Source organism: Tubulanus polymorphus, chromosome 9 (assembly GCF_964204645.1).
Source record: "Tubulanus polymorphus chromosome 9, tnTubPoly1.2, whole genome shotgun sequence".
NCBI classification, from domain to species: domain Eukaryota; kingdom Metazoa; phylum Nemertea; class Palaeonemertea; order Tubulaniformes; family Tubulanidae; genus Tubulanus; species Tubulanus polymorphus.
Window position 1 is genome coordinate 8,140,524 of NC_134033.1, and position 14,610 is coordinate 8,155,133.

Sequence of the window (14,610 nt, forward strand, 5' to 3'; positions counted from 1 at the left end):
ATTAAATTAAAAAATCACATCAAAATTCTACTTGTACACACATCGATTTAATTTATTGATTGAGTTATTTCACAGCTGACTTGGCAGTGCTACAACAAGATATATGTATTTCTACCTGAAATCAAGCTTTGATGTCTCACTGCTACATGTATTATTATACATTAGCATGATTTGGGTGAAATATACAACATATTTTGTCCATTAAGTACGTACAGATTTGATAGCTGCCTGCTACCTATCGTACGCACTTCGTACGATCTGATTCACAGGTCCTAGCTAGACCATGCGTACGTACTATATGGACGGCCCCAATTTCTATTTCCGAGAAGAAAGTGAATGTGATATCCTTCTTGATGCTTGTTTGATAATACTTGGATTCGGGGAACAAATAATCTTACAACTATTGTTTATGTTTTCTTTTTTTTTGTTTTTCATAGTTTGAATGATGTGGCCGGTATTGTTAGATTTGACTCGTGAGGAGTCGAAACGAGTCCTCCGTCGACTCGAATTAGAAGCGTACTCGTCGATTGTGTCAGCGTTCAGGGCGCAGGGAGACCTCAATAAAGACAAGAAAAAAATCCTACTTGATTTGCAGCATGTTCTCAGGTATACACACAGTGAAAGCTGCATAATCCAGATTTGGATCTGCGTACAATGCAGTAAAAAACTAAGATGTTTGATCCAGTTTTCTCATAACTCACTGATTTAACTTCATACAACATATGAGGGCTGGCTGATTTTCAGAGGGGTGGAAAAATGAAAGGGGTAGCCGCTCCTCTAAAACCTGTTGTGGAAAACACTGCACTCAGTGATGGCCAATGGACCAACACAGTAAAATTGATCGAGACATGAACCTTGTTAAACCTAGCCTTGGGCTTCTTGTTGTAATTATACGATTTTTGTTTCAGCATTTCGACAGAACGTCACAGAGCTGAAGTAAGACGAGCTGTCAATGATGAAAAACTGACCACTGTAGCTGATAAGTATGTACTTGATATTTGAAAAAAACGTTTAATCCATTGAGACTCAGTCTGAAAAAGTAATGACCATGGCAGTCATCTTGAATTTCTTCTTAGCATGATAGGCTACAGCCTGCAATTCTTGATGGAATTAATTAGCTCCGCCATGACTGAAGGTTAGGGGAGGACCCATCGTCGTTTGTCAGAATTAGCACTTTTTAGCTCCGCTGTGACCGAAGGTCAGCGGAGCTGATGGGTTAGGGGGTTCGTCGTCGTCGTCCGTCCGTCCGTCCGTTCGGTGTTCGGTGTCCGGCGTCAACTTTTTCTTTATATCCCTACTAGTCCTACAGTTCTGATGGGATCTTGATGAAACTTGGTATGAATGATCTATGGGGGAGTGCCTACAAAAGTACAGAGCCATAATTTTGATTTTGCATACATTATGCAAATTAGGGCTATTTTTAGATTTTCACTAAAATCGCTACTCCTCCATCGATTTTCAGCGGATTTCAATCAAACTTGGTATGAATGATCTATGGGGGAGTGCCTACAAAAGTACAGAGCCATATTTTTGATTTTGCATAAATTATGCAAATTAGGGCTATTTTTAGATTTTCACTTAAATCGCTACTTCTACTTCAGTTTTCAGTAGATATCAACCAAACTTGGTACGAATGATGTATGGGGGAGTGCCTACAAAAGTATAGAGCCATACTTTTGACTTTGCATAAATTATGCAAATTAGGGCTATTTTTAGATTTTCACTTAAATTGCTACTTCTACTCCAGTTTTCAGTAGATTTCAACCAAACTTCATATGAATGATCTATTGGGGAGTGCCTACAAAAGTATAGAGCCATTCTATATCGAAGCAATTGCATAGATTTTTGATAAATTTCACTTGGTGCCTATACTTGGGGACTACAGTTTGTTCCACTTATGACTTCAGTTCCAACAGTTTGTCAGTTTAGAGTATGTTAATATGATTATTGGTATTGTGGCCCTTCTCCAAGTGGCTATAATGTCCCTGAACATCTAGTTTCAAATAGATACTGATGTGATAGTCTATGCTCCAAGCCACAACAAAGACAGCGGAGCTATATAAGCCGACAGGCTTCTTGTTACACTTTTGTGAGAGGTTTTCGAGGGAAATTCTGAAGACTCTTCGATCAATTATCTTGATCTGTTACATAGGTCTATTTGTATCCCCCAAGGGCCCATCAGCACGAAAAAAATTGGGACAATCAGACTCAAGATGGCTGTCTTGTGACCTTTTTTGTGCCCAAATGTCAATTTTGGCCTGAATTCAGAGACCGGTTGCTTCCTAAAGGTTTGCCAATTTGTCATTGAAATTTGTGATGGGCATTCTATGAAAAGAGGCCTTTAGTAGGCATACGTACATCAGGTATTTTCGATCAGCCTATTATCACACAATTGGCGGCCATCTTAGTATCATCAGTACCACCCGATTCTTTTTTCTTGCCATCAGGGAGTTAGATATTGAATGATTTATACAATTTGTCTATTTTATATTGGCACCTATGCATATTTTCTAACCATAATCATTTGCAAAGTAGTAGCTCATGACATGTTCTATGATTGTGGTCAGTTTCAAGGTCATTCGGTTATGTATATGGTCACTAGGGGGCGTTGAATAGTAAAATAAGTTAGTGTTTCTATGTTTGTGGTAAGTTTCAAGGTCATTGATTTCAGTACATGGTTACCAGGGAGCCTTGAATATTGATTCATACAGCGGAGCTATATTAGCTGATAGACACTCCTCGTTTAAAGTACTTGGTGTGAGGAAGTGGGTCCGTAAGATGTCCATCCCTATTGAAAATAGACATCATTTGCCATCAAACATTGCTACCATGATTAAGCATGATTGAGCCTGCATTTCTTGATATGGATTTCCATGAAACTTGATGTGAGAGTTCAGACAGCTTTGTCTACTATTGTCTGTCACACCTGCTCTCCCTGCGACGTTTTGGTTCGTAATTTCGTTAATAATCGGTCATCTCTAAATATTATCCATCAATTTGTTCAGTTAAGATTTGCATTCAAAAATAAATCATGAAGTGGCATAGATTTGTTCTATCATAGATTTGTTCTGTAGATTTGTTCTTTCATCTATCAGCGATAGTTTACCTAGCATACGCTCGCGTAATGCTGAAAAACGGCTTTTATGGCCCATCACATGGCGCCACCTGCTGTATTTTGATATGCTAATGAGCAGGTGATGACGTCACTGTAACGTTTCCGAGCGTCCGCGGAGCGGATTTTTCAGCATTACGCTAGCGTATGCTGAGTAAACTTTCGCTCATAAATGAAAACAAAAACAACTTAAGTAAAACTTGTTGTTTATTTCTGAATGCAAACGTCCTCACTGAACAAATTGATGCGTAATAAAGGTAGATAAACTGTTTATTAACGAAATTACGAACCAAAACGTCACACGGAGAGCATGTGTGACAGACAGTAGATTGGAACCAACAATTCTTATGAACAGTGTTGCCAGACTTCCGGAAATTTCCGGAGTTCCAGAAATCGAAACTTTCAACAAAAAAATTCCCGAAAACAACAAAACAATGTAGGTGGCGCCACGCTATGGGCCGCGTAAGCCGTTTTTTCAGCATTTCAGTACGGGAACGATCTTGACTTTGATTTCTGGAAATATAATAGCTAGGTGCTGGCAACACTGTATGAATATGGAATATTATGTTACCTTTCTTCAATTTCTTGTCCTTGACTGTTTGGTTTTAAGCTGGTGAAACAAAATAGCATTGATATGCAAAACCCTCAATTGATGATAGCTAAGCTTATTCTAACGTCCACCTTTCATTTTCGTTTCGCTGATGATGAGTTTTAGTTAAAACCTTGAAACGTTACAACCCATAAATACCTTAAATATCATCAATTGTGGGTTTCGCTTATCAACTCTGAGAGTATCTGAGAATATCAGTCTGCCAGTCATGATTTGTTGCAGTGCTACATTCCTAGTTTGAAAATGAACTATTAATTAAAGCTGAGCTCGGGTCGACTTACCACCCGACCATCTCGTCATAGAACAGCAGTTGTAAACACGTGACCGTTGATTGCCGATTCATTTGTCGTAAGCGCACTCAGGTCGACTACGACTCGATCATCGAGTCTAAAGGTTACGTGATGCATGACTCGTCGCTGATTGGCTACAATGATCTGATCGGGTCGCAGAAATAGAACATGCGATTTGGTTCACAAAAGGTCTACGATGAGTCCGTCACAGTCGTAAGTTACTTCATGTCAAATAAGTTCCTGATGTAAAAATCGCAGACCGTTCTGATGAGATGATCCGGTCGTAAGTCGACCTGAGCTTAGCCTAAGCGGACAACAAACACCAGCAATTTTACCTGATCACTTTCAAGATATGATACATGTACTTGAAAATAAATGGTGAATGTGTGCAGGATGTAGCCTTACATGGTGATTTTGCATTTTAGCCTGCAGGTAGAAAGTAGCCTTGTCTACTTATAAATTTGTTTTATTTTTTTTATCAGTATGTGCGGTCCAAACGTCAGTTCTGAATGGATGATTGAAGGTCGTCGTTTGATTCCCCTGATGCCGAGACTCGTTCCGCAGACTGCGTTTACCATTACGGCTAACAACGCTGCTACGGCTCAGGCCGTTAAAAACGCGTCGATGCCGACTCCAAGTTTAACGGGAAATAAAGACTGTAAGTTACAAAATGAGTCATACGTCACAGGATTAGTAATGAAATAGATTTGATAATTCTTTGCTATTGGAATTTTAATGTGAGCGGTTGGATGAAAATGGAAGTCTCTCGAAATTCATAATTAAGTAAATTACATGTACTTATTAACCCTCTGGATACTGGGTTACAGAGTACTTTTTAAAATGTTTCAACCCATCTGAGATTGACTGAGGTCTGGGGTCGGTTTCACAAAAATGAAAAGGTTGTCATTATTAACATATCTAAATTTTGTTTCATGAAACAGGCCCCTGCTGTTCGATTACTATAGTTCCTTTAGGACTGCAACCTTACTGTTTTGGTGTCTTTTGAAGTTTTCCGTGTTTACAGTATCGTCTTGATTTTTTTGCTGATCCAATTCAGTATATTCAACATTCAAAAAACAACTGTATCGGACATGAAACCCAAGCAGAAAAGTAAGAAAGTGTGAAGCAATTCACCTCATGCAAATCAAATTGGAAAAGAACCATTTTAGGGGCAGCGTGCCTGACTAGTGACCATGTATGTTATGCGCAATTTTCTCAGTAGTTTGATTGTAACAAATGTGCAAAAATAACATGCAATGATGTATTCATACAAGGGCAGCTTCCCTCAAAAATTTAGATGGGAATAACAAGTTAGTGCACATAAGTCTCTTAAATCTAAGGGTGTTTGGATGACTCTGATAAAAAAAAATACTTCTTAACTCATCAAAAAAAGTAGTTAATGGAATTCATGGCCCAGTTCATGGTAGTATTCATATTTAGGGGGCATACTGTATTCATTTTGTCGTCTGTCCGTCCGTCTGTCCGCAGTGGTTGATCGCAGTGGTATCCCAGCAGCTAAACCCTTCGACAGATTTTTCAGTTGTGTTGTGCTGTATGAGGTTAGTAACTGATTAGATTTTGGGTCCTGTACATCCAAGGTCAAGGTCGCAGGAAGCCATTTTGTGAATTTAATTTCCAGGCTCTAACTCATAAATGGTTTGAGATAACTTACTGAAATTCTATGGATGGGTTATCCTAGAGACCGTGGGTAACTGATAAGATTTTGGGGTCCTGTAGGTCCAAGGTCAAGGTCGCAGGAAGCCATTTCGTGAATTTTATTTCCGAACTCTAACTCATAAATGGTTTAAGGTAACTTACTGAAATTCTATGGATGGGTTATCCTAGGGACTGTGGGTAATTGATTAGATTTCAGGTCATGTTGGTCAAAGGTCAAGGTAACTAGGAGCTGTTATGTATTTTTCATTTCCGGGCTCTATCTCATAGATGTTTTAAGATAATTTGGTGACATTTTTTGGATGGGTTATCCTAAAGACCGTGAGTAACTGATAACATTTAGGTCCTGTAGGTCAAAGGTCAAGGTCACCAGGAGCTGTTTTGTATTTTTCATTTCCGGGCTCTTAGTTCATAAACGGTATAAGATAACTTTGTGAAATTTAGTGGATGGGTTACGCTAGAGACCTTGAGTGACTAAGTGAATTTCGAGTCCTGTAGGTGAAAGGTCAAGGTCACCGGAAGCCGATTTGTATTTTTCATTTCCTGCCTTGAGAAATAGGTCGACATACACTCGGGGTGTATTTTACACTCAGGCGATTCACCTGATGTGGGGCCATCAGTCGTCAGCGACATTCTAGTTTATTTCTGTACACAGAAGGCAAATTATGATACATTGGGGTACCTCTTAAGTTGGGAACACAGAAAATCTAATTGAAAACATTGGAATTAAGTAACTAACATCGGCAAGGAAAGCAAATCCTAAGATTTGCAAAGCAAATCTTAAGATTTGCAACCGTGTTTAAGATTTTGCTTGGGTGACAATAGAAGTGAAAGTGTCTCACCATTTGGCTGGGTGTTCAATCCGTGAGAAAATCAAAGTTAGTTATATGAAATTTGATTTATTACTGTATAACCTTAATAATAACCAGTATTAGTTAACTTTAGGTATGTTTATTTTCTCTCTTAGTGTCAGCTCCGTTGTTGGTAGCAAGTGCAGCACCTGCGACTAATATCCCCAGATTAGCCCGACCGGCTAGCCCTACATCAAATGTGGTTGTATTACCAAGTGGAATGTCTATTCACATCAAAGGTAGGAACTAATCACGAAGAGTTATTAGGGTGGGAGGATGTGTCTACTAGGACAAGGGTTTGTACTCTGACAGAGTCTCATGATGTTATCAGTTTTGAATCCCTGCTGAGGGAGGATGTGTCTACTCGGACAGGGGTTCGTACTGTGATAGTCTCATCATGTTATCAGTATTTCCATCGAGTACTGTACCCTTTCCTATGGTTTTTGCCAATATTTTCTAAATTTGGATTTATCGCCAATGGTTTTTCTATACGACCCGGCCCTGCGGTATTGCATTTAGCCACCGGCGAAATCCGCCATCTTTTTTCTTGGCGTTCTCGCAGTAGAACGCGTTGGATTTTTTCGCCGTAAAAATCTGGGAATTAGGATATTAGGGAGTTTTTCACTCTCGTAACGGTGAGTCCGTTCGGTTTGGGGGTTATCCCTGATTTCTTTTTTTCCGTAAGAATTTTATTTACAAATATAATTTGATTGAATTGAATTGAATTGTTTTGATTTGTAACAGGATAATTATGCCACCCCCTCCTAAGGGTCAGCATCGTGGCGGGGAGGGATGCGGGCATTTGTTTGGCGCCTGGGACAACCACGATTCATGTGCGTCGTGCAGGCGCAAATCCGGTCAAATATGTGCAAGGAGCAATCCTTGCAATATTTGCGTCGTGTGGTCCGAGGACCTTTGGCTTCGGGCCGATAAGGCTCTTAAACTAAGAGATCGTCGTCGAGTTAGCAGGGATTCGTCGGTTTCGGCCGATGTGCCAACCGACGTTTCTAATCCTGTTTCTTATCGTAAAGCGGAGCGGTCGCCGGTCGTTCAGGTACGATCGGCTTCCCAACTCCGTTCACCGGGGAAGAACGCGGGTTCACCGGCACCGGTCTCCGGTCATTCACCGGTCTCTGGTCGTTCACCGGTTCGGCCGGTTCGGCCGGTTCAGACTACATGTTCGGAACCGAGCGCGCGCCGCGGTAGTCGCGAACGGCCCGCACCGGTTCGGTCGGTACCGGTCCGGTCCGGGTCGGGCATCGGTCCGGTTCGGTCCGGTTCGGCCACCGGTCCGGTCCAGACGTCGTCCGGTACAAAACATCCGGTACGTTCATCGTCTGATTCTGATCGTCGCTCCGGGGATAGAGCTCGCTCTCCCACTAGATTTAGACGCCGGGAGCGTAATAAACGAGCAAGATCTCCTTCTCGCAGATCAAGGTTTGATCGCGAGAGGGACTACGATCGTTATTGTCGGAAGTTTCGCCGTCGGTCTTCTCATCGTTCGTCGACGTCGGTTAGCGATGAAAGCGATTCTTCTAGTAGGTCACGATCCCGTTCGAGGGACCGTCACCGAAGTCGGCATGATCGTCGGGATACTGGAAAATACCTGACTCAGAAGGATTTCCATGTATTTGAGGAGAAAATTTTAAACTTGTTATCTTCGTCGCAACAAGTTGCTGCAACTTCTACAACAGGTAAGCCTATTCCTGATTGTCCGGTTAGAAGTTCGCCAGCCCACTCAGTTTTTCGGAATTCTGACTCTGAATTCCTGGATGCTGCGGTAGGGTCTGATTTCAATGAGGATCCGGTCCCAGAGGCGGCAATTCCTTCTGGGGTCGTTCCTGTCGCAAGCAATTGTGGGTTGCCCCAGACGATGGGGGCTTCCCTGGCTCGCAATGTATCTCCGTCCCGTTCAGTTTTATCCGAACCAGCGGGTGACATGCCATTTAGAGCGATGATAAGTGAGTTCTTTGTCAAGCACGGGGCAACTCGCGCTAAGCCCACAGCAGCTCCTCTGGTCGGTGAGTCAATGGAAGCTTATCGCCCTCCGGACTCCGATCTTAACGTTTTACGGGAATCGTCAGCGGTTTCAAGAGAATGGGCTCGATTGGATACGCAATTATGGGGTGAATGTCGGCCTGGAACTTTTTCATTTCCCCCTCCAGAACGGGGTATGAAATCTGGGAAATATTTTAGTTCAACCGATCCACCTATAGGCGCATTTCGCTCGGCGTATTACGCAACTCCAGGTGCTGTGGATCACAGTCATAACTGCCTGGATGCTGATTATACTTTGATCAGCCCGGATACTGTTACAGCACAGTCGGGTATTCGTTTGCCTAAGTCCGGTTTGGTGGCCATGACGTCAATCCTGGACAATCTTACCAGGGTTGGTTCGTTTCAAGATATGGCACTTAAGGTGTTGACGGGTGAGCTTCGCGAGACTCACGCCGCCGTTCATGCGGGCTCCGACCCAGAGTCAGTTGCCCTAAAACTGGAGGGAATGGACCGGATTATCCAATCTTTGGCTCGGTCTGTTTCGCATGTAATTCCGTTGTCGGTTCGGGGTCAGGCTAATCTGGTGTTAGCCTCCCGTCAGTCAGTGATGGACTCCAGTGCCAAAACTCGTCTACCGGATATGGTGTCCAATGCTTTGCTGAGAGCCCCATTGGGGACGTCTTCACGTCTCTTCTCCGGTTGGTGCGCTCCGGTTTCCGCAGAGCTGAGGAAGATTCGGGAGGTTCAGGCCAAGTCCAACCCCCGAACTCCGTGGAAAAAGCGTTCTGGTCCGACGCCGGCGGCGCAAGGTTCGGCACGGACGCAAACAGGACCATCTCAAACTTCAGCGCTTTCTCAGGCGGCTTCGGATGCCGGTTGGAGAACTAGCGCGCAACTTCAACAATCGTGTCAAGCCTCGTCCGGTCGTAACAGTTCCGGTTCGTATCGAGGCAAGGGGAAGGCTCCAAAAAGGGGCTCTTCCTTTCGGAAAAACTCGAAATGAATTCTTGGGACCAGTGGGAGGTTGTCTGCAGCAGGCAGCAACCCACTGGTCCGACCTCTTTGGAGACGGTTGGCCCTCCCGGGTCGTCTCTCGGGGCTACCGTCTCCGTTTCCTAAGGCGACCGCGCCTGATGAGGTCACCTCCCGACATGCGGCCAAAACCAGGTCAGGAGGCCTTAATCTCTCCGGCTCTCAAGGAACTGGCAGAGAAGGGAGCGATAGAACCAGTTTGCAACGAAACTTCTCCCGGCTGGTTTTCTCGAATATTCATGGTACCAAAGGCCACAGGGGGTCAACGGACAGTGATAGATCTGTCATCCCTCAATCGGCACCTAGACATTCCAAGGTTCCGGATGACCAAGCCCAAGGACGTGATTCAAGGGCTCCGTCCGGGTCAATGGGCGGCTTCATTGGACCTGAAAGATGCTTACTTTCAGGTTCCAATTCACCCAAAATCTCGGCGATTTCTCAGGATAAAGTGGAAAGGCCGCCAGTTCCAATTCAGGTCTCTTCCATTTGGCCTCAGTACGGCCCCGTGGGTTTTCACCAAGTTGGTCAAGTCAGTTCAGAAGGTACTTCAGTCAAGGGGTGTTCGACTGTTCGTTTACCTCGACGACTGGTTAATAGTCGCGAATTCGGCTCAGGAATGTCGGGAGGCAATGACCTCAGTCTTGGACTTAGTCCATCAGCTAGGGTTCCGCGTAAACAGGGAAAAATCTCAGTTGACGCCGGCCCAACAGTTCACTTATCTCGGCATGGACTTCGATCTCCGAATCGGCAAAGTCTTTCCGTCTATGGTTCGAGTGGCCAAACTTCAAGAAGCTGTAGCGGGAGTGTCCACAACCCCGAGAACAGCTCGTTACTGGTCACGGCTTCTAGGCTCCATCAGCTCCATGGGTCTGGTGGTGCCCTTAGGCCGCCTCAGAAGCAGGCGCTTGCAACAATATTGGAAGGTCTTCTGGTCTCAGTCGAAGGGCAACTGGGAGGCCTTGATTCCCGTACCTCCAACCGATCTAAGTCCGGATCTTCAGTGGTGGGCGGCCACTACGAATCTTCGGCTCGGGGTGTCACTAGCCCCGTTAGAGGCTCCAGTTCGTGTATTCACGGATGCCAGTCACCAAGGTTGGGGGGCACATCTGGAGAACCGAGTCAAAGCCGGGAAATGGTCTCGCTACGAGGCCACCAACCACATAAATTTCCTAGAAATGCTGGCCGTGTGGAAGGCCCTGAAGTTCTTTCACAGGAGAGTGGAGGGCCACCACGTTTGGTTAGCCACAGACAATTCAACAGTGAGGGCTTACCTTCAGAACCAAGGGGGCACTCACTCAGAAACCCTCACAGGTCTGTCGGCCAAAATTCTTCTTTGGTGCCAGACAAAGGGCGTGTCCCTGACTGTGGCACATTTAGCAGGGAAAAGGAACGTGATGGCCGATGCTCTGTCTCGTCGAGGTCAGGCTATTGCGACAGAATGGGTTCTCCACCAAGAAGTAGCCGATCGGGTTCGGGGCATTTTTGGCAATCCGCTGCTGGATCTGTTTGCCACCCGGTTCAATCGGAGGTGTCCTCTGTTTGTGTCCCCGTTTCCAGACGCGGAAGCGTGGGGGGTCGATGCCTTCTCTCTGGACTGGTCGGGGATGCATGCGTATGCGTTCCCGCCCACACCAGTCCTGCCGCGCTTACTGGATCAAATAGAGAGATCAGTCAATTGCAACATAGTTCTGGTAGCACCATGTTGGCCGGCTCAGAAATGGTTCCTACCACTTCTCAACCTACTGTGCGACAACCCCAGGATTCTTCCGAATTTCCCATCGCTTCTGTCTCAGGGGATCTTTCGGCATCATCCAAACAGCCAGTGGTTAAATCTGCTCGCCTGGCCATTGTCCAGCGATCCTTGTCAGCTTCAGGCTTTTCAGAACAGGCTGCCTCCTTTATCGCAGGATCTAAGCGGCCATCAACAAGTACCATTTACGATGCCAAGTGGAGTCATTTTGCGGATTGGTGTGCTGCAGGGGAAATTGATCCATGCTCACCCTCTGTAGCTCAATTGGCAGATTTTTTACTGCACCTATTTGTAGCAAAAGGTTTACAGGTCATAACTATTAAAGGTTACCGCTCCGCGATTTCTCATACATTGCGTGCTTCTGGATGGCCAAATGTAGCAGGGGATCATCGGATATCCCAGCTGGTTGCTGGGTTTTCTATTTCCCGGCCTCGGGTAACAAGGACAGTTCCACCATGGGATCTGTCTGTAATTTTGAAGAAGTTAATGGAGGCTCCATTTGAACCTCTTTCGGCAGCGTCTTTTGCAAATTTGTCAAAAAAGACTGTATTTTTGCTGTTCTTGGCTTGCTCGGCCCGTCGCTCTGAGATTCATGCGCTTTCAGTCCGACCAGGTCACATTGTCTTTGGGCCAGCGAATGAATTTGTTTCGCTGCGGCCTGCTTTGGAATTTTTGGCAAAGAACCAACGACCAGGCTCGGTTGGGCGTCAATGGCGAATTGAAGCCCTAAAACATCGAGTGGAACCGGGCATCCCGGACAGGACTTTATGTCCTGTGCGGGCGTTGTGTTTCTATTTAGATCGCTCTGCTTCACGGAGGGGTTCACGGGAGCGGTTATTTATTCCGCTGCTGGATCACCTAAAGGGTGATATTTCGCGGGACACAGTAGCCCGATGGGTCTCTTCAATGATCAAGGACATTTTATTGAAGGAGAATCTTTCCTCGGAGGGAGTCGTTTCTCATCAAGTGAGGTCTATGGCTACTTCCTGCGCAGCCTTTTCGGGTGCTCCGTTGGAGGAAGTCTGTCGGGCCGCCTTTTGGAATTCACCGTCGACATTCACGTCATTTTATTTACGGGATGTTTCAGGCCAGTTAGGCTCATTAGCTTCACTGGGTCCTGTTGTCATGGCTCAAGGTGTCCGTTCTTTCCGATCGGACCCTTTAGTGTAGAATATTTATGTAGCATTATCAGGATCACAGGGGGTGTATCCTTGTACATAGTTTGGGCTCATATCTGCAAGTATTAATTTCGCAAAATTCTGGGGGGGGCCCCTGAGCTGGACGGACTCACTGTGGCCAACCGGTCTTCCCTGTGCTACAGTGCTCCATTCCGTGCTTGGGTAAGTGCTCTCTTTTTCCCTCTTACCTTGCGTTTGAGCGGTGGTTTTTCTATCTACCTTTCCCACCATCCTTGTGCTAGGCTAGTCTAGCAAAAACCATAGGAAAGGGTACAGTACTCGATGGAAATATTACAATTTTTGGAACTAAAATTTGTATTTCCGAGTAGTACTTACCCTTTCCTATGGTGGGAATCCCGCCCACCTGCCCCGCATAGCTGTTTTTTTTGGTCTGCTATGACGAAAAAAGATGGCGGATTTCGCCGGTGGCTAAATGCAATACCGCAGGGCCGGGTCGTATAGAAAAACCATTGGCGATAAATCCAAATTTAGAAAATATTGGCAAAAACCATAGGAAAGGGTAAGTACTACTCGGAAATACAAATTTTAGTTCCAAAAATTGTAATTTTGAATCCCTGCTGAGGGGGGATGTGTCTACTCGGACAAGGGTTCGTACTGTGACAGTCTCATGATGTTATCAGTTTTGAATCCCTGCTGAGGGAGGATGTGTCTACTAAGACAGGGGTTTGTACTGTGACAGTTTCACGATGTCATTCGGTAGAAATTGCTTTCACTAATTTACTTATCTTCGAAGGTGGTTTAAATACTGATGATGAGGAGGAAATTAGAGGAAGGAAAAGAAAACGCAGCAGCAGCTCTTCGGAAAACATTGCCCAACGCCCAGCAACGATCGTCACAACAACGCCGAAATACGGTAATACAGCAGGCAGTACCGGTAACCACGGTGACGGATCATCGCTGTCAAATTTAGCTCCGATGAAAATCACGTTCAGTAAAAGTCCGCAGCGCATTCAACAGAGTTCTTCGGCACCTTCACAGAAGGTATTTCATATTTTAATGATCGATGTATGTATGAATTAGCGTATAAAGATTAAGAATAGATGCAGTGTGAAAACTACTGAAAATAATGCCTCATGACCATTGGTTATTTTGAAGATGATTATACAGGCTTTCTATCGCTGTATAGATTTGGTCAATCAAAGGTCAAAAGTTTGACCCCTTGAAACTATAGGTGGCACTCTAGTGCATTGGACATTCTGCTGTCTATTGGTTTAAGCTTGTGAAAGACAAGGCAAATTTCATCGAATTGATTTATTGAATTTGAAGAGAAATATACATACTGAATCATCAGATCATTTGAATTATATCAGCGAATCTGTGTCTGCACGGAATTCACCTGTCAACCTGATATGCTGCATGATTCGTCGATTAACTCTGTGAATCTTGACTGGTTGTTGTCCTACAGACAGTATTTAATCTACGATTTGCTTATCTTTTAGGTTATTCTAGTATCTAGCAGTCCATCAGGACCGACAACATCTCATCCAGTCACTCCGTCTGCTCATAAACTAACTTCAGTTCCGATCATGAAATCTTCGTTAAACGCGACTTCGACGAGCTCAGTGACCAGCTATCCGAAACCTTCCGCTGTCATGCCGAATTCCAACAATGGCAACCTTGGAAACATTGTTACCGTGGCGACAAACTCTCAGCAGACGACTGCGCATCATAGTCAAGGTTAGTGAGTGTTCAATAAGTTCATTTCCAGATGAGATATGAGCTGGAACCTGAATCAAATTAGACACACAACTGTGTTGCTGGATCTAGAGTCAAAATAGACCCACACAACTGTGGAACTGGATTCAAAGTCAAATTACAGTGTTCAAAGCGGTCATTGAAAGTCATGGAATGGGAATGGGTTAATTCAAGGCCTCGAAAGTCATGGAATGGCTTCCAAAGTCCTTGAATCAATGTCATGGTCCTTGAATAACATCTGCCTTACACGCACAAAATCTATTGTATATAGACATTATGATTCTAGGACAATTGCCCCCTGGACAACTGCCCCACTCCCCCCCCCCGAACAATGGCCCCCGAATAAAATCCTTTTTGATTTGGATTAACACCACCCAAATTAGACGAGAAGATACACAA

The 14,610-nt window shown here is 44.6% G+C and overlaps 2 protein-coding genes across 7 annotated transcripts in view; both read left to right on the forward strand.

Moving 5' to 3' along the window:
* Positions 1-14,610, forward strand: part of LOC141911050 (uncharacterized) — a 73,758-nt gene that overhangs the window by 2,693 nt on the left and 56,455 nt on the right. For all 4 annotated transcript variants that reach the window (XM_074802011.1, XM_074802007.1, XM_074802009.1 and 1 more), the window contains exons 2-7: positions 438-606; positions 909-983; positions 4,495-4,670; positions 6,654-6,776; positions 13,250-13,497; positions 13,956-14,193. In XM_074802011.1, coding sequence (XP_074658112.1) covers positions 443-606; positions 909-983; positions 4,495-4,670; positions 6,654-6,776; positions 13,250-13,497; positions 13,956-14,193 — 1,024 coding nt within the window. In that variant the 5' untranslated portion in view covers positions 438-442. The remainder of the gene's footprint in view (positions 1-437; positions 607-908; positions 984-4,494; positions 4,671-6,653; positions 6,777-13,249; positions 13,498-13,955; positions 14,194-14,610) is intronic.
* LOC141911049 (uncharacterized) lies at positions 7,034-13,017 on the forward strand. 3 transcript variants are annotated; one of them, XR_012619961.1, is made up of 3 exons: positions 7,034-9,512; positions 9,550-12,657; positions 12,905-13,017. XR_012619961.1 is itself a non-coding variant. In XM_074802006.1 (3 exons), the coding sequence occupies exons 2-3, from the start codon at positions 7,289-7,291 to the stop codon at positions 11,574-11,576; spliced, it is 4,251 nt and encodes a 1,416-aa protein (XP_074658107.1). In that variant the 5' UTR covers positions 7,080-7,172; positions 7,282-7,288; the 3' UTR covers positions 11,577-12,870. The 3 variants fall into 3 exon arrangements, 2 of the variants coding, with proteins under 2 accessions (XP_074658106.1, XP_074658107.1); XM_074802006.1 differs by lacking the exon at positions 12,905-13,017 and having other exon boundaries at positions 7,080-7,172; positions 7,282-9,512; positions 9,550-12,870; XM_074802005.1 differs by lacking the exon at positions 12,905-13,017 and having other exon boundaries at positions 9,550-12,870.

What these genes read in the sequence shown, in the direction of transcription:
- LOC141911049 (XM_074802005.1), top strand. Translation starts at nt 7,289, where the DNA reads ATGCCACCCCCTCCTAAGGGTCAGCATCGTGGCGGGGAGGGATGCGGG. An exon ending in GAAGGCTCCAAAAAGGGGCT is followed by an intron (nt 9,513 to 9,549) that starts CTTCCTTTCGGA and finishes AATTCTTGGGAC; the next exon opens with CAGTGGGAGGTTGTCTGCAG.